The sequence below is a fragment of the Misgurnus anguillicaudatus genome, chromosome 10, assembly GCF_027580225.2.
Source record: "Misgurnus anguillicaudatus chromosome 10, ASM2758022v2, whole genome shotgun sequence".
Lineage (NCBI taxonomy): Eukaryota > Metazoa > Chordata > Actinopteri > Cypriniformes > Cobitidae > Misgurnus > Misgurnus anguillicaudatus.
This window is the reverse complement of record NC_073346.2, coordinates 16,731,639-16,750,640: the sequence shown is the minus strand read 5'-3', so window position 1 is coordinate 16,750,640 and position 19,002 is coordinate 16,731,639. Positions and strand designations below refer to the sequence as shown.

At 39.2% G+C, this 19,002-nt stretch overlaps 1 protein-coding gene across 5 annotated transcripts in view; it reads left to right on the top strand.

Moving 5' to 3' along the window:
* The first annotated feature begins 725 nt into the window (after window positions 1–725).
* The window catches only part of col14a1a (collagen, type XIV, alpha 1a), a 143,274-nt gene continuing 124,997 nt past the window's right edge, over window positions 726–19,002 (top strand). For 4 of the 5 annotated variants that reach the window (XM_073871975.1, XM_073871974.1, XM_073871976.1 and 1 more), the window contains exons 1-5: window positions 727–1,276; window positions 2,457–2,581; window positions 5,549–5,665; window positions 14,090–14,233; window positions 14,757–14,843. In XM_073871975.1, coding sequence (XP_073728076.1) covers window positions 2,491–2,581; window positions 5,549–5,665; window positions 14,090–14,233; window positions 14,757–14,843 — 439 coding nt within the window. In that variant the 5' untranslated portion in view covers window positions 727–1,276; window positions 2,457–2,490. Of the gene's footprint in view, window positions 1,277–2,456; window positions 2,582–5,548; window positions 5,666–14,089; window positions 14,234–14,756; window positions 14,844–19,002 lie in introns of all 5 variants that reach the window. The other variant, XM_073871978.1, reaches the window with a different exon arrangement.

Below are 19,002 nucleotides of genomic sequence, written 5' to 3'. Positions count from 1 at the left end.
TATCTTCCAACCTTCAGAAAAACATGATGGAGGATCATATGGAAAGTTTATTTACTGATCAGATGTGTCATGCAAATGAGAAGATTCAGTCCGAGCTAGATTGTGACGGCAATCAAATACTGAATAAGTATATATAATAAGTATATCTCCATAAGCGGTAGGCTGAAATATGATTACTGATTTGTGTACATTCTGGCTTTTCATGTCACTAATGCATATCATGTGAGGTCTGCATTCTTGAATGAATCTAGGAAACCTTGAGCACAAGAACATAAAATAGTCAAAAAATGGTCCTTAGTTGTTACTGGGGCGGTACCCTTTCAAAAAGTATAGGCTACACCTTTGTACCTAAAGAGTTTATATTACTTCAGAGGTACAAATTGGTACCAAAGAGTGCATATTAGTACCTCAAAGGTACATATTGATACCAAATGGGTTGACACATCTATACGTACCTTTTCAAAGGGTACTGTCCCAGTGACAGCATGGGACCATTTTTAAGGTATTTCTTTTCAGACAGTGAAATCTTGTGGACAAAAAGTTTTAAAAATAACACTGCACTTTGGATTCTGTCCAGTGAACAACCTGCACAAAGAAGGAAACATCTCACATATCTTTCACATCTTCTTTCAAGGCTGTACATTCAGATAGCTTTGTTGGTACCTTGCTCGACATGAATCGAACTGATATAAGAGCTTGCAGGTGTTACTGGTGGAGTATAAAACTCAGGTGTTCAAATAAAGAGTTCATTAAAAAAGAAAAAATATGTGATGATCATTGAAATATACAAACACTAAATATAATAGAAGATCATATTTAGCAAATCTCAGTGCCGTTTTGGGTGAATCAATTACAATATAATTAGAAAAAAGTGTTCAAAAAGTATGAACTTCATCATCCTGTCGTAGGTTGTGCAGATGCAAATGACAATGTAATTCCTGTGCATGATCTTCCCAGCATTGGCTCGGTATACGTAGGAAGGCTGAAGTATTGCAGAAGGGCTCTTGAGGATCGTGAGATCGCTTGTCGTCTGTCCAGTGCCTGCAATTGGTCGCATGTGCATGAAGGCTTTTTTCAGACTCGAGACTAAAGGATGAAATAAGGTGCAGAGCTGAAGAGCGCAGGGAATGAGAGAATAGCGAGGGACGACACGCGCACACGGACTCTGTCGGTCTGAGGCACGAGTGAAGTCTGACTATCACAAGACGCGGGAATTTGGATCACATTTATATCAACAGGATTTTGTTGCTTTTATTTGAAGCGGATGGTGTGAAAGGTAAGACCTTGCTGGTTGGATCTTTTATCGCATTTTTATGTTATCTGACCTGCGTTTGTTTAAACAAGACTGGGATTTTTAATTAGGGAAAATATACATTCTAACCTGGGCATTTTCTGTCACTTTTGTTATTTACGTTAGACTACTTACATTTATATTATATCTAGCTTTTTTGTGTGTTTTTGTGCAAATACACAATATACTTTAAAGTGTATATTTATTTTAATATTATTATATTTTATTTTATTTTAATTCCGTAAAAAGCATGACTTATGTTGAGGAAAAAAAAACATGCGTAAAAACGTGGCGATGTCTCAGACACATCTATCAAAACATAAATATTACATGCTACTTTATATATCCTACATGTATTTTTTTAAAGTTTTATATGTGCTTTCCCGTTGAGAAGTGAAGGTGATCGCGTGATGTTTATTTTAGGATTCAGCGCGAGAGTAGCAGGTGAAACACACACACACACACATACACACACAGAGAGAGAGAAAGAGAGAGAGAGTCAGAGAAGCGAATTTAACAATGGATTAAAGCTGTTGTTTGACTACAAAATATGCCATTTTTAGCGGAAATAGTGCATGAACCGTGCCTTAATAACAATGCAAAGAATGATAAAACATGCATGAACACAAATACCAGTGGACTACACGATAGACAACCCCAGCCAGCACCACGTGACACTCCACTATCATTTTAAAAGACACCCAGATGTTAAACAGTAAAACATGCCCCAGTGCACATTTAGCCTTAGACTTTGTCTTTAAGTCTTTGTCAAAAAGTCTGAGGAAAATTGACTTTTCCTGAAACTACATACCACGGTCTGTAGCTAACCAACGCAATGTCTTGACCCTAATTCAGACCATTGTTTAAGTTAAGTGGGGGTGCCCTCTTGAACAAGCCCGAACTGCATCCTCTCCAAACGCACATCAGCCCTGTTATCCAGAATGAATGACAGGAGCCGTAGTGGCCTGCTTGTTCTCAGGAACAACAATGGTCCTCAGGAAGCTCTTCACACTGGCTGTCCATCAAAACTTAACAAAGTCTTTACTGTTCTTGACCCTGCATAGAGATCCCAGACCAATCCCCCCGCCCCCTCCCGCTCTTTGAAATCCCCCTGAGGCTACACAGCTTCAATGAATTCCTTCACTCTGCCTCTCTCTCTCTATAGGTACAGGGGAAGCATCACTCGCACAGCTGTAAGGATGCAGGTGTCCGGATCGAGGATTAAGCTGTGGTGTCCGCTTATCTCTCTGGCACTGATTCAGTGTTTTGCTCCTCCTGTCTCAGCTCAAGGTAATTGCTATCTGACAGAAATAGGTTTTGCTGTCTGTAAAGGTTCATATTTTGCAGTGTGTTTTGGAATATTGGCTAGTTTGTGCTTCTGTAACACATCAGTCTGGTCGGGGATCTTATCATTTTGAAGGCACGGAAGCAGATTGTGGAAGAGTGAAGAAAACATTTAACCATTTGTGCGCCTTAATCTTATTAATCTCATACTACGAGGAATCATTTAAGCATCTTAGTTAGAAACATGGAGGGCCTTTAGAGTTTTAGAAAGGATAAAGATGCGCAAAAGCAAAAGGGTCTGCAATGATATAATCCCTCAAGGCAGCTTAAAAGTTTAATTGGTTGCTCAGTATGGAAATGGTTTCACATTCCTCCCAAGCCCCGGAGTGGAAGGTGGAGCCTGGATCATCCTCGGAGTTGGGAGGTTGCTCAGGAGATAAAGTTTGGATTACTCCGTGACCGTCTCTCTTTCTCACTTGATTTCCCCTTCAGTCTTCTTTCTTTTTCCAAGTCCTTATCTTGTGTAATAGGCAGGGATGGTTCTTTAAATGTGTGTAACACAGACAGGTTCTTTTCATCCTCATATATCACTAAGAGCTGTTGCCAGGATCTTTCAGTGACCATTTAAACAGCTCATTATGTAAAAACAGGAAGATGGTGAAAAAACAAGTAAACACACACATCAGACAGTCTGCACTGTATGCATCGCCTTCTGTTTGTGTATGCCTGGAAGAAAGCCGTAAAAGCCCTGTTCAGAATGAATGGGCAGCAGAAGACACAGAGATGAGACGTATGGGAAGGTTATGAAGCCTGACAGACCTTTTGTGTGAGGAAATATGATACAAAGGCACCTAAGGTCATTTTTAAACAGGCTGTAAAGCAGAACAGCTATAAAACACATGCACAATCTCAACGTAATTGTTGTTTGGATTCATGGGCCGTAAATCTCATTTACAGAACCTTTAATTAGTCAATTTGTCTGGATGAGGTATTTTTAAACATTTTGGTGGAAATGGGACAATCCTTCCAGAATTTCATGGGTGTGGTGAAAATGTAAATGGCTCTTTTAAAGTCAAATCTGAAAATGTACACTTTATATTTTCTGGACGGCTTAAAAGTAAAGCAGACATTAAGACTTTAATTCCTTCAAAAGCGATTTTTGTGTTCAGGGAAAAGAAATGTCTGAAATGAGTCGTCTGACAGGTGAGTAATTGGAAGGACGCTGATAAAAGGACTTTTGGGGTAAGAACTACGCTAAAGCACGGGTGTCTCCAGAAGGATGAAAGACACCCACATCAAAGGCCCGCGGATTTGCGGGTGCTCGTCTCTAATATTCAGACAGATACAGGACCTCCTGCTCGAATTTCTCGTTTCAAGTTACAAGTCAGCACTTGTCTTCCTTAAACCACCAATGGCGGATGTTCGTCTCCTCCTCCTCAATCTCCACAGCAGTCTGTTTGCCCAAGAACCTTTAATCACCAAAATCCAGGAGACGTGGATACCTAGGAAAGCGTTTGAGCGAGCAAATACGGATTTCTATGCAGTGTTCTTTGAAGCTGTCAGTATACTCTTGCAACATGCTTTCAGAAATTTGTTTTCGAATGAGGGTATTGTGTTCGTCCTCATTATTTACAGCTCACAAGCAGACATTCAGCATCTCGACATTGTTGGCATTTACTTTCTAAATTGTGTTTCACGTACATTTTTCTCATGGTGTGCAGAAACTAAGCTGGCACAACGCTTTCCTCTATATTTGTGGGGTGGTTACTGTAAATGAAAAAAGTTTGAAGGGTGCAAATATTTTTTCCCATTCATGTGAATCAAAACAGCTGAATAGTTCCCAGATTTAAATGCCAGACGCTTTGAAAGTGTATTTCTATCGAGAGACATCAATCATAGTTCATAAACACACACACATACACACGCAGTATTGAGAGTGCAGGACTGAATGTGGTGTACTGTTGATGTCCATGAGAATGGAGATTTCCCCGCAACCGGAAACCCAGATTTTCGTTCATCAGGTTGGTGCGAGATGGTCTATTTTTGAGTCTTACCTCTTCCCTAAACATGTTTTTTCCAATAGTATTCACTTATATTTCTCCTCTTTTTTCTTGTGTCAATGTGGTTTCTTTATGTTGTGTAGCTGACTTTGGCATGATTAGTCAATGTTTTTTTATTGTCTTTCATTGGGCATGTGTGATGTTTGGGTGTGGTGATAACACATAGTTTAGGGTCAGAGATGTTACTTCTACCGATAAATCTTTGAAATTTAATGATGAAGCTTTAATCAGTTGTCTATGTCCATCATTACACTGTCAAAAAATGGTCAAATATAGTTCTAAGCTGTCACTGGGCAGTATCTTTTAAAAAGGTCCTAATATGTACCTTTTAGGTATTAGTATGCACTTTTTGGTACCAATGTGCACTTCTGAGGTACTAATATGAACTCTTTAATTGCAAAGGAGTACTTTTTGGAAAGGGTTCCGCCCTAGTGACAGCTAGGGACCATTTTTTGACCATTTGTTCTGAGAGTGTATACTGATATACTGACGGTATATTATGTTTTTAGTGTTGTCATCTTGGCTGTCACTGGTATTTTTATAAAGCTTTAAAATAATATAATATAAAACTACATTATTTAATCCTTTCTGGGCTTTTAAAGTCACATTCTCTTCTCACACACTCCTGCCATTTCTATTGAGTCAATAGCTTGTTTGATTTAGTTTCTTTTTGCATTTTGATAGATGTGTAATATTTAACCAAATGGCCTTTCCAAAAATCATTACAGATCATCTAGAATGAACAAAAACTGCTATTACAAATCCAATATAAACAAGAGAGAGAGAGAGAATATGACTTGAAACTTACCTTTTCTCAGTCTTTTATCAAATATAATTACACTTTCATTTAGATAATGATCTTTTTCATAATGCACATTTGCACAGTCTATTAATGTGAATTCTTTCCTTGCAGTTCAAGCTCCAAGAAGACTTCGATTTAAAGTTCTCACTGCCGGCAAGCTACTTGTCACATGGAAGGAACCAAAGGGAGATTATGATGGCTACAGATTTATATATAATAGTGAACCAGGTAAGAAGCAATGGCAGTATAACAATATAAATGCTTTTTTTCCCTGTGTCGCCAATTGGTATTATCGTACCGCAGTAATAATATATCGCACACTGTCAGAAAAACTGGAGTGCTACCCTTTCAAAAAGTACAACTTTGGACCTAAAGAGTTCATATAAGTACCTCAAATACAGGATGGATACCAAATGTGAACATATCTGTACCTATTGGTACATATTATGACCCTTTTAAAAGTTACTGCCCCAAACTTTGACTATTTTATCTAACAGTGCACTATGCATTGACTGTATATGAAGATAAATTCACATTTATGCGTTTGGCAGATGCTTTTATACAAGGAATGACATACATTTTTCATCAGTATGTACTGTATGTGTGTTCCCTGGGTTCAAACCCATGACCTTTTGCACTGCTAACATAATGCTCTACCATTGAGCTACTGTATACAGAAGCACCTGTAGGAATGAGAAATTTGCCTGTCATGTGAATTTAAGTCTATTATTAAAGTTCCCCATAGCCAATCATTATATCACTTAAAGGGACACTCCACTTTTTTTGAAAATATGCTCATTTTCCAGCTCCCCTAGAGTGAAACATTTGATTCTTACCGTTTTGGAATCCATTCAGCTGATCTCCGGTATAGCTTAACACAATCCATTGAATCTGATTATACCATTAGCATCGCGCAAAAAAATAACCAAAGCGTTTCGATATTTTTCCTATTTAAAACTTGACTCTTCTGTAGTTACATCTGTAGACTTTGCTGATGTAACATGGCTGCAGCAGGCATAGTGATATTACGCACTGCCCGAAAATAGTCCCCTGCTATTGAAAGTAACCAAGGGGACTATTTTCGGGCAGTGCTAAATATCACAACGCCTGCTGCATCCATGTTACATCAGCAAACTCACTGATTATTACGCCAGTTTGAGAGTATAGAAAAAATATTGAAACTCTTCGATTATTTTTTAGTGCGATGCTAATGGTCTAATCAGATTCAATGGATTGTGCTAAGCTATGCTAAAAGTGCTAGCGCCAGACCCAAAGATTAGCTGAATGGATTCCAAAACGGTAAGAATTAAATGTTTAACTCTAGAGGAGCTGGAAAATGAGCATATTTTCAAAAAAAGTGGAATGTCCCTTTAAATCTCATATTTGAGCATATGCAAAAGTTTTGCCTGTGACAGTAATTTCTTTATGCTTTAAAACAGTTTTAATGTAACTCTGCACCCTTGCCTCATTTAGTATAGGCAGATACGGACTACCGGCACATCCGGTGAACTTGACTGTAAATTTCGTCACTGCCCCTTTTTGGGGGATAAAAAAGCAGACCTTCCATTGACTTCCATTCAAAGTAGCGGAACAAAGCAATGTTTTTACACAGCCTGCAGGCGTAAATAACTTATGAAATCACTCAGATTAAAGATGTAGAGTATTTATCTGTCCACCCTGCCTGCCATAGAGCCCGAAAGATACATTAACACATTTAATTTGGTCAATAAAAAAACATGTCCCTTTCATTCTCACAGCGTCAAATTTGTGTAACAACGCCATCCAGTGATTGCTGGAAATATCGCTAAGCCAATTAGTTGTATGACTCGACGGAAAAGTGCACTCATTACTCTAAATATAAAGACATAAATAAATACGAAGTAACTTTCAAATACGAAGTAAAATCATTCACTTGCTTCCCTGTTGACTCGATGAAGTATGAGTAAATGTCCGGGTAAGACACCTCTGGCCAATAGGGAGCGTTGTTACACAAATTTGATGCTGGGAGAATGAAAGAGACATGTTTCCATATTGACCAAATCAAATATGCCAATGCATATCTCGCGCTCCATGGCAGGCAGGGCGGACAGACAACCACTCAACACGTTCAATCTGAGTGATTTCATAAGTTATTTACGCCTGCCGGCTGTGTACGAAGGTTGCTTTGTTTGAATGGAAGTCAATGGAAGGTCTAGTCTGATTTCCCCCAAAAGTGGGCGTGAACCTGTTCAGAGACATTCTATGACGTTGCGCCGGTTGTGCGTATCTATTAATATGCAAATGAGTTCCCGCCTCTACTCGATCACACAGCTCAGACCATAGATATGAATATGCGAATTAGCCCACGCCTCCAATATTTCACACTACCTCGGACCATAGATATATATAAGTAAATAGATGCTACTTTCGGCAATTTCCGACACATAACTGCTAAGTCCGGTTTGACAATGAATATAATTTTTTAGCGTTGATGTTAACAGGTTACAGCACGCATCCTACATGTGCGTGCATTACAGAAGTCGAGCTAAAGCAGCTGTGCTGTGTTTGTTTCAGCACCAAGTCTATGCGGCATCCATACATGATGTCTATGGCTTGAACTACTGATCCACGCGTTTTCCTGTGTTGTTGTGATTGGTTACATGTTTGTGATGTAGGAAAGGTTATTTGAGACAAAAACTCCAATTTACAAAATACTCAAGTATGGTGTTGAATGATGAGTTTACACATGGTTTGTTATAGCATATTAAAAACACTACATAGAAGTATAAACAACAATAAAAACTTTATTTTCATCACAGGGGGACTTTACTGTCTCCACTACAGTCTTTTTATTTTTAGCCCTTAGTTTTATCCTAAAATATGTTCAGAGGACGAATCACACTTTCAACAGATGTGATTATTAACCTTGCCAAGTCTAAAGAATATTTGACAAAAGTCCCCATCTTGGCTTTGATATGGCTCATGATAACACAGTAACCGAAGGGTCACTGCTCAGTTTTATACAGACCAAGTGATTTAGTTAAACTCACAGCTTTTGTTAAATGCCCACAAACCCTATGCTGAGGCAACAATGAGCCTTGTCTAAACTCGCTATTTCTTGTGCATTCCTGGGCTCTGTGACTATTAGACCTGTTTTCGCCGAACAGATATTTATCAGCCAGTTAGACGGCCCCAGCAGATGGGAAGAGCACTTGGTTTAATTATAGCAGCTCATTTGCTGTGTTTCTGTGTCCAAAGTGGCATTTATCGGCATGATAATTTTCCCTGTTGGCCTGAATTGAAGTATTAAATGTGATGGAGCTGGGCTAAATGAGGGCAGGTGATGGTCTCCATCAGTCAGTGATAGGGGGTCAATGCTGTTCTTTTGTGATTGAGGTGAGGAATGTCTAGCTATAGTACACAGTCAGAATAAAGGGGAGAGGGGGTCAAACTGAGATTATCAGCAGATCTAACCGCCTTTGTTATCAGATGTTAGCTGTGCGAGGGTTTATTTATTTGTTATTATATTTCTATAAGGTATATTTATTTGTTCTATGGAAACAGAAATTGGGTATTAACAAATTTGTGACCCCGTCGGTGAAATCCAGGCTAAAGTCTTATAATGCAATAATGAGATTAGGAGCATTGAAATTTGATTTCAATCTTTGATTTTAATCTTTGACATGGCCTTACTCAGTCAGTATTAAAGATGTCATGTTATATTTCCACTCAACATTCTTAACATTATTTAGGATGATTTTATAAACAATAAATCACTAAAAATAACTTTAGCCTGGTTTTCACAGTTGTTTTTATTTGCAAAGGTAATGCAAATAAAAAATGTGACCCAGTCTGTGAAAACCAAGCTAAGGTAATTTATCGATATCCTTGCTTTGGAAGGTACAAGCTTTTCTTGTGGCTTTATGCTTTCTTTGTGAGTTAACTTAAAGGATTAGTCCATTTTCTTTAAAAAAATCCAGATAATTTACTCACCACCATCCAAAATGTTCATGCCTTTCTTTCTTTAGTCGAGAAGAAATTATGTTTTTGAGGAAAACATTCCAGGATTTTTCTCATTTTAATGGACTTTAAAGGAACCCAATACTTAACATTTTTAATGCAGTTTAAAATTGCAGTTTCAAAGGACTCTAAATGATCTCAAACGAGGCATAAGGGTCTTAGAAAATAAAAAATATGCACTTTTAAACCACAACTTCTCGTCTTCCTCCGGTCCTGTGACGCTCCAGCGCGACCTCACGTAATATGTCATCACGTCAAGAGTTCATGGATGACGTATGCTAAACTACACCCCAGTGTTACGACGTTGTTGTATGTCGAATGATACTAATAATTAATATCTTTGAATAATATAATGACAAACACACACATTCGTGGATCTGGTTTGTGCAACGCGTAGCTCTTGACTGTTAGATGCTTTGTCCAAAGAACTATGCAAAAGACAAATGCACTTGACTGCCTTTCCAGAGTCACAACATCATTTGAATTAAATGCACAAAGTGACTGATTTTGTTCAGTCTGATGTAGTGGCGAGGCTACATAATGGTCAGGGTGGCACTTGCCCACGCAGATTGACTATTGGCCACTCAGATCGATCAATTTTGAGCCCAAATTGTATTTCAACTATATTTTATTATATATATGTGTGTGTAGGTAGGTAGGTAGGTATGTATGTCGCTGTGTCATGGTAGGTGTGCCGTATCTTTTCCTGCTTTTTTGTCCTTTGCCAATCACACCCCTGCTTTGTGTCAGTTTATTGTTTAAAATTATCTGCAAATGTGCATTTCATATATGTAACGCTTGACCTTTCAACGTCATTAAGCAATTACGTGAGGTCTCGCTGGCCCGTCACACGAACTGAGGAAGGCGAGAAGTTGTGGTTTAAAAGTGCTTTTTTTCTTGCCAAAAATGACAATCGTTTTGCTAGATAAGACCCTTATGCCTAGTTTGGGATCATTTAGAGTCCTTTGAAACTCTGTTAAAACTGCAATTTTAAACTGCATTAAAAATGTTAGGTGTTGGGGTCCATTAAAGTTCATTTAAATGAGAAAAATCCTGGAATGTTTTCCCCAAAAAACAATTTCTTCTCGACTGAACAAAAAAAGATATCAACATTTTGGATGACATGGTGGTGAGTAAATTATCTGGATTTTTGGAAAAAAAAAATGGACTAATCCTTTAAGCTGCCAACTCTGCTGAGCTCAAAACAGGCAAAATAAACACAATTCAGCTCTTGTGTTTGGCTTGAATGTTCGACAGCAGCTGTCAAATATTAAACCTCAGGTTTTAATTTTGTAAAAATTTCCCACAAATTGATTTCATACCCATTTTTAGTCATTGACCATATTTTCCCCTCCAAAGCCTGCTGCCACAGTTTTGTCAGACATCAAAGTGGTAAAGCAGACGTTCACTTACAGTACAACAAAGTGAATCTGTCCTTTGGTCTCGTATGAACAAATGAGAATTTGGTATCTCTTCATGTCGTCAGGACGGGTGACAGTTTGCTGTCTGCAGCAATCTTCTTTTACTTTTCTATGAAGCGTGATGTGCAAAGTCATCAGTAAACTGTGGCTCCCTGTCTGCTCTAAACCTAACCCCAATCACGCTCCCGTGGCTGCTGAGCAAGCAACTTTCATTCCCCTTCAATTGATCTCTCTGTAAGCCACAAGGATTTTAATCAGGATCATTGGTCAGGGATCTAAATTGCAGGGGCAGGCTGGTTTGTCAGGTTCAGGGACTAACAGTGTTCAGGTATAACCGATTCAAACGCAAGAAAGTTCGACTCTTTGGGAATTTAGTGGCACTTCTACTGCATTAACATGTTTTGAATTTCAAACTGGTCTGTCAAGGACGTTTTTTTTAATCGGTGCTTCCTTGCAGTGCACAAAGTTACAAAAGCAGACATTTTTAAAAGTTTTATTTCGAGTCCTTTTTTTGGAACAGACCATTAGTCACTGTCGATACTCCAAACAAACTTCATGAATTTGTTTGCTGCGGAGAGGACATAAAGCTTCCACCCACAAATCGTAACTTGTTCATCACACAACTCATCAGGCGAGTACTATTCCTTCAGTGACCTATTATGTGAAGAAAAGTGCAGACAATCTACTATGAACAGAATGTTCTTCGTGGTATTTGGGGGATTATGTGTTTTCCAATCAATTTGAAAGGCTTTGTATTACAGACAAATGTGTTACTGGACCACAAAACCAGTCATAAGTAGCACAGGTTTATTTGTAGCAATAGCCAAAATTAAAGGTGCAGTGTGTAATTTTTAGAAGAATCTCTTGAAAGAAATGCAAAATAATATACAAAACTATATTATCAGTGGTGTATAAAGACCTTTTAAAATGCCCCGTTATGTTTTTATAACCTTAGAATGAGACATTTTTATCCTTACATGGAAGTCGCCATTTTGTGCCGCCATGTTTCTACAGAAGCCCTTAACGGACAAACTTTTTTACGACGTTGTCTCCGACGATTAAATGTTTGTCTGGTGGTGGCTATCATAGCTTCTTTATGCATTTCAAAAACGAGGGTTGGGCAGTGGACTGAGCTGTTGGTTGCAATTCGCAACCTCACCACTAGATGCCGCTAAAATGTACACACTGCACATTTAATTAATTAATAAATTTTCAAATGCCAAATATCATTATTAAGTAAATATCATGTTCCATGAAGATTTTATGTAATTTTCCTACTGAAAATATATATGAATATATTTATCATTAGTAATATTTGTTGCTAAGGACCATATTAGGACAACTTTAGGTGATTTTCTTGCTATTTAGATTTTTTTGCACCCTCTACCAATGGAAAGCCTATTTTTTCATATATCTGGCTCTCTCCCAAGGGTTTTTTCCCTACTATGACTTTTTCCCCAGGGTTTTTCACCTAGTTTTTTTTTCAACCTCTGGGGAGTCTAATGACATTCGTTTAACACCCTCTTATATACACTCACATAAAGGATTATTAGGAACACCATACTAATACTGTGTTTGACCCCCTTTGAAATGCCTTAATTCTACATGGCATTGATTCAACAAGGTGCTGAAAGCATTCTTTAAAAATGTTGGCCCATATTGATAGGATAGCATCTTGCAGTTGATGAAGATTTGTGGGATGCACATCCAGAGCATGAAGTTCCCGTTCCACCACATCCCAAAGATGCTCTATTGGGTCGAGATCTGGTGACTGTGGGGGCCATTTTAGTACAGTGAACTCATTGTCATGTTCAAGAAACCAATTTGAAATGATTCAAGCTTTGTGACATGAAGTAACCATGAGAGGATGGGTACATGGTGGTCATAAAGGGATGGACATGGTCAGAAACAATGCTCAGGTAGGCCGTGGCATTAAAACGATGCCCAGTTGGCACTAAAGTGTGCCAAGAGCACAAGACATGATGGATCCATGTTCTCATTCTGTTTACTCCAAATTCTGACTCTACCATCTGAATGTCTCAACAGAAATCGAGACTCATCAGACCAGGCAACATTTTTTCAGTTTTCAACTATCCAATTTTGGTGAGCTCCTAGAAATTGTAGCCTCTTTTTCCTATTTGTAGTGGAGATGAGTGGTACCCGGTGGGTTCTTCTGCTGTTGTAGCCCATCCGCCTCAAGGTTGTGCGTGTTGTGGCTATCAGCTTAAATCAGTCGGCCCATTCTCCCCTGACCTCTAGCATCAACAAGGCATTTTTGCCCACAGGACTGCCGCATACTGGATGTTTTTCCATTTTCACACCATTCTTTGTAAACCCTAGAAATGGTTGTGCTTGAAAATCCCAGTAACTAAGCAGATTGTGAAATACTCAGACCGGCCCGTCTGGCACCAACAACCATGCTACACTCAAAATTGCTTAAATCACCTTTCTTTCCCATTCTGACATTCAGTTTGGAGTTCAGGAGATTGCCTTGACCAGGACCACACCCCTAAATGCATTGAAGCAACTACCATGTGATTGGTTGATTAGATAATTGCATTAATGAGAAATTGAACAGGTGTTCCTAATAATCCTTTAGGTGAGTGTACGTTACATTATTACTGCGCTCGCTGGTATGCTAGTTAATCTTAGCCGCTGTATTCTGCTGCTTATGTTTATAATTTTTGTTCTGGTGTATCACTGTGCCATGCATATATAAATGATTCATTATTGTTCTTGGTGCAAAGAATGCCTTTATTCTATGTAAATTTGCCTTTATTATATATTATTTTTTACAAAAGTGCTACCTGTCTCATTCAAGCCTGCGGCATTCAACAGCTAATTGAAATACCTGTACTGCACAAGTGTGTTAAAACACTGTATACTAAATCTCAGCATATTCATCCTAGTACTCAGAATTGGCCTGCTAGATGTGAAATTGCATTGTTCTGCATATTTTGGGGGAAATGGATGATAAAACAAACAGCACATGCAAAAAACCAACACAATCATTTTTACAGTAGTGATTCCCTGCTGTATTACTGTTATTGTACTATTAATGTTTCCACTGTGATCCCTGTGGAGAATTATTCCTCTCTGAGATTACAACTACACTAAACACTTGACATTGACACTGAGACTGTAAGAAACGGTTTCAATAGGTTTCTGAACAGAAATAGAAATGAGACAACGCATACTAATCATCCTCTTTCTGATTTGTATCCGATGACAGGTGGGGAAGCGAGCGAGTTGCCAATAGCGAGAGGAGAGAATAAAGCTGTGATAAAAGATTTTAATCCCAAGAAGGAGTATTCAGTCAAAGTTATAGCTGTGAGAGGAAACCAACACAGCAGAGCACTTCAGGGAAAATATGCTGGTATGAAAAACACATTTTCTCTAAAGCAACTGTTTGCTAGTGTACACATTTTGTTTGATTGAACCCTGCTATGTGTTGGAATGGAAGAGAGCGAACAGGCATCGTCAATCTTTGGTAGCACCTCATTAAGTCGAACTCACCAAAACGTTAAAGGTGACAGGTCTTATTTTGAGTTGTAAATATTTATCTTTTAATGTTGCTTACTTTGTCCTCAGATATCTAGGATTTGGCATTCTTGATTTTTGTCATTTAGAAAATGTAATGTTGGATGGCTACAAACAATTTTACAGCATGCTAGCATTTGGGAATTTACAGACATCACTCAGTAAACAGATATGATGAGAAGGCCGCGACTACAGCGAGAAAATTCCACTATATTACTGTAAATGTATAAGCCTATATCCCCCAGTCTCACCTCGTCTCGGGTGTCTCACCACTGAGTTATTGGTTTTTACACATTAATACTGTATGTGAGTGGCATAATATTTGAATATCTGCCTAATTCCTCACTTCTTTTCAACAGAAGACCAGAACAGTGATGGAGAGACCACTCAACCTCAAGTACTCAAAGAAGACAGTCTAGTTGAGGAGGCCAATGAGATCTCAGCAGGTACAGTAAAGAGCAGTGTTGGGGAAAGTTACTTTTAAAAGTAATGCATTACAATATTAAGTTACTCCCAAAAAAGTAACTAATTGCGTTACTTAGGGGCTGTTTACACTTGGAATTAAGATGTGTTTTCGTCGATCGGATCACAAGTGGACGAGAGAGACACATTATGTTTACACCTGTTATTTAAATCCGTCTCTTTTGTCCACTTTCGACCGCTTCTGTGCTGAATACTATGAGGGGGTGGTCTGTGAGACGGTGGGCGAGTCTCTCTGCTGTCATTCAAACCCGAGCGGGAGGAATTATGAGTTTATATGGATGCAAACTAATATTATGTCGGAGTGCACTGCTTGTTTAGCAAGTAAACATGCTGCACAGTGTTTTGTACATGAGTATGTAAGAGCTTTCTTTGAATTTTCAGCGCAATTGATGAAATAGGATCGCGCAACTTTCACACGCTTTCAAAACGAAACTACGGAGATCAGCCGCATTGATAAAACTAATGAAAAGCTAAAAATAGCGCTGTTCATCGAATGTTCACGCCAGAAGTCAAAAAAAGACGTAAAGCTTGTGTTAAATACCTCAGATTAGATAAATGGGCGGAGAGAAGGCAGTCGCGTGTGGCTGTTCGAACGCATTCAACCACATGTGCGTTCTACCAGAAAGACTCGAAGATAGGTTAAGACTTGATATATGAGTTTATTTAACAGTAGTTAGCAACCAAGGTTAGAATGTAACACAGTATAGTTCTTTGGCATAGGCCCCGACCATAGTTCAAATCCGGGGTTCACGGATTCTTGCGGTTCCTGTCTGAAGATGAAGACAGGCCAGAATCTAATCCCCCTTGAGTATGGACGGAACCAACCTGGTGATGGTGGTAGGGAGGGTGGGTTTGTAAATGCTGGCATCAGTATCTGCGAACGCAAAGACAGGTGAGTACGAGGTTTATATACTCTCAGTATCAGGGGTGATTGATTGCACCTTGTGAAATGAATGACGTAACATTCGAGTTTCCTGGTAGAACTTGCGCACCGCTACGCTAATGCTATCATTTCTACCAGAAAGACTCGAAGATAGGTTAAGACTTGATATATGAGTTTATTTAACAGTAGTTAGCAACCAAGGTTAGAATGTAACACAGTATAGTTCTTTGGCATAGGCCCCGACCATAGTTCAAATCCGGGGTTCACGGATTCTTGCGGTTCCTGTCTGAAGATGAAGACAGGCCAGAATCTAATCCCCAAAAATTGATCGCAATGATCGGTACCCACCAGTGTTTCTTTGAGGTTCCTGAAACAGATAAGAGAAATTGTTATCTACTGACATTGAAGGATGCCATAAGAGGCCATGGGATTACCGCTTAGGCCATAGAAGGCAGCGATATGCCCCAGAGAGATAGGCTGGAGAGATAGGCCGCATAGGCCGTAGAAGGCAACGATATGCCTAGTGGGAAAAGCCGCATAGGCTTTAGAAGGCAACGATATGCCAGACAGAGATAGGCCGCACAGGCCAAAGAAAGCAACGATATGCCTAGTGGGAAAAGGCCGCGTAGGCGTTTGTAAGCCAACGATATGCCAGAGAAATAGGCCCCGTAGGCCCTAGCAGCCAGACATATGCCATATAGAGAAAGGCCGCGTAGGCCGTAGAAGGCAACAATATGCCTAGTAGAAAAATGCCGCGTAGGCTTTTGAAGGCAACGATATGCCAGACAGAGATTGGCCACGTAGGCCATAGAAAGCAACGATATGCCTAATGAGAAAAGGCCGCGTAGACCTTTGAAAGGCAACGATATGCCAGAGTAAGAAATTAAATAAATGGCAAAGGCCATGATTTAGCAAGGTTAAATACACCACCATCACCAGTAATTTGCTTAAACATACCTTGATTATTGCTTACCATAATTGAATTGAATGTAATAGTGTTTTCCTGCATACGGTGAAATTAGGAGCGCGGCTCCTAATGAAGAGTGACAATTGACGTATACATGCTTTTATATTGTCATTATAAAAGTAGGGAGAAGATTAGAAGGTTACAAACAAATCTGACTGATGCTAAAGATTGCACAGTGTCTGTCATGTCTTGGGTTTCCCCAGTCTTGTACTCTTTATTTGAAGTTCTGTAATGTCATCCATGACTGTAGTTCTTTGGTCCTTGTTCTAGATTGTTTTCCAGGTGTGTCTTGATATCTTGTTTACCCAACGTGAATATATACAGTCCTTGTGTTTCAGTTGTCCTTTGTCGATTATGTTAGCTGTCAATCACTTTAAAGTCCTGTATTCTGGTCTTCATTCTGGTTCTGCTTTGTGCACTTTTGGTTTTAAGAAATAACCCATTGCCTTGTCTTGCTTGCTTGGCCATGACACACAGATGATTATATACAATTCTCCGTTTACGATGTAAATTAAGACCCCCCAAAAACTGAGGCGCGGTACCAGTAGGGTTATGCAGTTGATAGATGGACGTACTCCGAACGTAATAGCCTTCTAGATGAAAGTTTACAGCTTAAATTTTGACTAACCATAATAGCATGATTAAACGTAACAATTTTGTGCAAATAGTCTTACATGATATGCACTTAAGAAGTTCTAAATTATTTGTTGAAAGATCCTCCGCCACACTGGCAATCCAGCAACGATCGAAGCCGCACCATACACGACTGCGGACGTGAAACGTGACAACCTGCGTGCACGCGGCAAGTGTGCACGGCAAAATACTAACGAAAGCTAATTTCTTGTACATGTACCAATTATGCATGTCAAATCCTTGCAGCCGTTTGTAATAAGAGTTCCTGGAAGTCGATAAGGAGGCCTGATGGTAATGCAGGCACTGAAAATAAAGCACTTATAGAACTGCATGTCCGTAGTCTGAGTAAAAACATGTATATAGTTTTAAAATAGCTTGCCTCATGTATGCAGCCGCGCTGTTATAATGTTTTAAATTCTAGCAGCCGGTGTAATGTGGTTATATGGAAAGTTGATGCATGTTTCGCTATTTACTTGAGGATGCAGAGTAAGTGGATTGTACGCACCTAATTCCAGACAAAGTTCCTTGTAAAGTTATCATTTAGAATCATAACTGCATGATTTTTTGCTTTCCCAAACGAAGATTTGCATCGTGAAACAATCATCACGATTTCTATGATCGTGGCTCTTCGGTGGTAAAGTGTCATACGGTGCATGGGAGAAGTTCAAAGATGGACGTTTTCCTGGTCTTGTGTCCAAGATAGGCTACAATAGTTTTCTGACAGTGTCAGAAATTCAGCATGATCACCGCACAATGCATTTGCTGTTACAATCTTGTCGGAGTGCAAAAATCCTGTGGTGTATTCCAGGCTTTAAACAGAACATAAAATTGAATTAGAAACAAGTTATTTCAGATGCATTCCAATTCTCCAGTCATGTTGGACGTCATTAAAACAGCATGATACAATTGAAATTCAATAGTTGAAACACATAAGATAATCAAACACCACCATATTCAAACGTAACACCACTTGAAGAAATATTTAGACATTATTTCCATTGGGTTCCATGTTAAAACAAGGAAATTGTGTTTGTATTCTGTGTTTATAGCTGTGGCACCACCATTTCGGGCGAAACATACGTTACCAACGTTCAACAGCACTTTAAATTGGGATTACGTGCTGTGATATAAAAGCTAGCAGTCACATTACATCTTCCAACCAGTGTCCAGACATCCGCTGTAGCCTACCCATGCGCATGCTCTGGGTGCCTGCATCGTAAACAAAGCACAATGCGCTTAAATGGTTCAAACTGATGCAAGCTGTTGTGTTCTTAAAGCAGCAAGGCGCGCGTTTTTCAACTGAAGTCTACTGCATAACAAACACACTCAACATGGTGTACAGGCTCAACTTTTGTTGAGACATCCGCAGAATGCAGTGCACACCGATCAAAACAACGGCAAGCCCTCAGGAATAACACAAATGCACGTTTTAATTGTATTAAATACACCACACAACCTCAGCTCCGTCTCCATATTGCCTGTAACATAGTCATTGCCATCTTTCGGTTGTAAAAGCATGTACTGTGCACTATCAGCCAATCCAGTATAATGAATAAGATAGCTTACCGTAGGAGAAGATAATCCAGATAAATAGATGGGATGGTCAACGCACCCGAGCTCAGATAAGAAGTTGACTGAG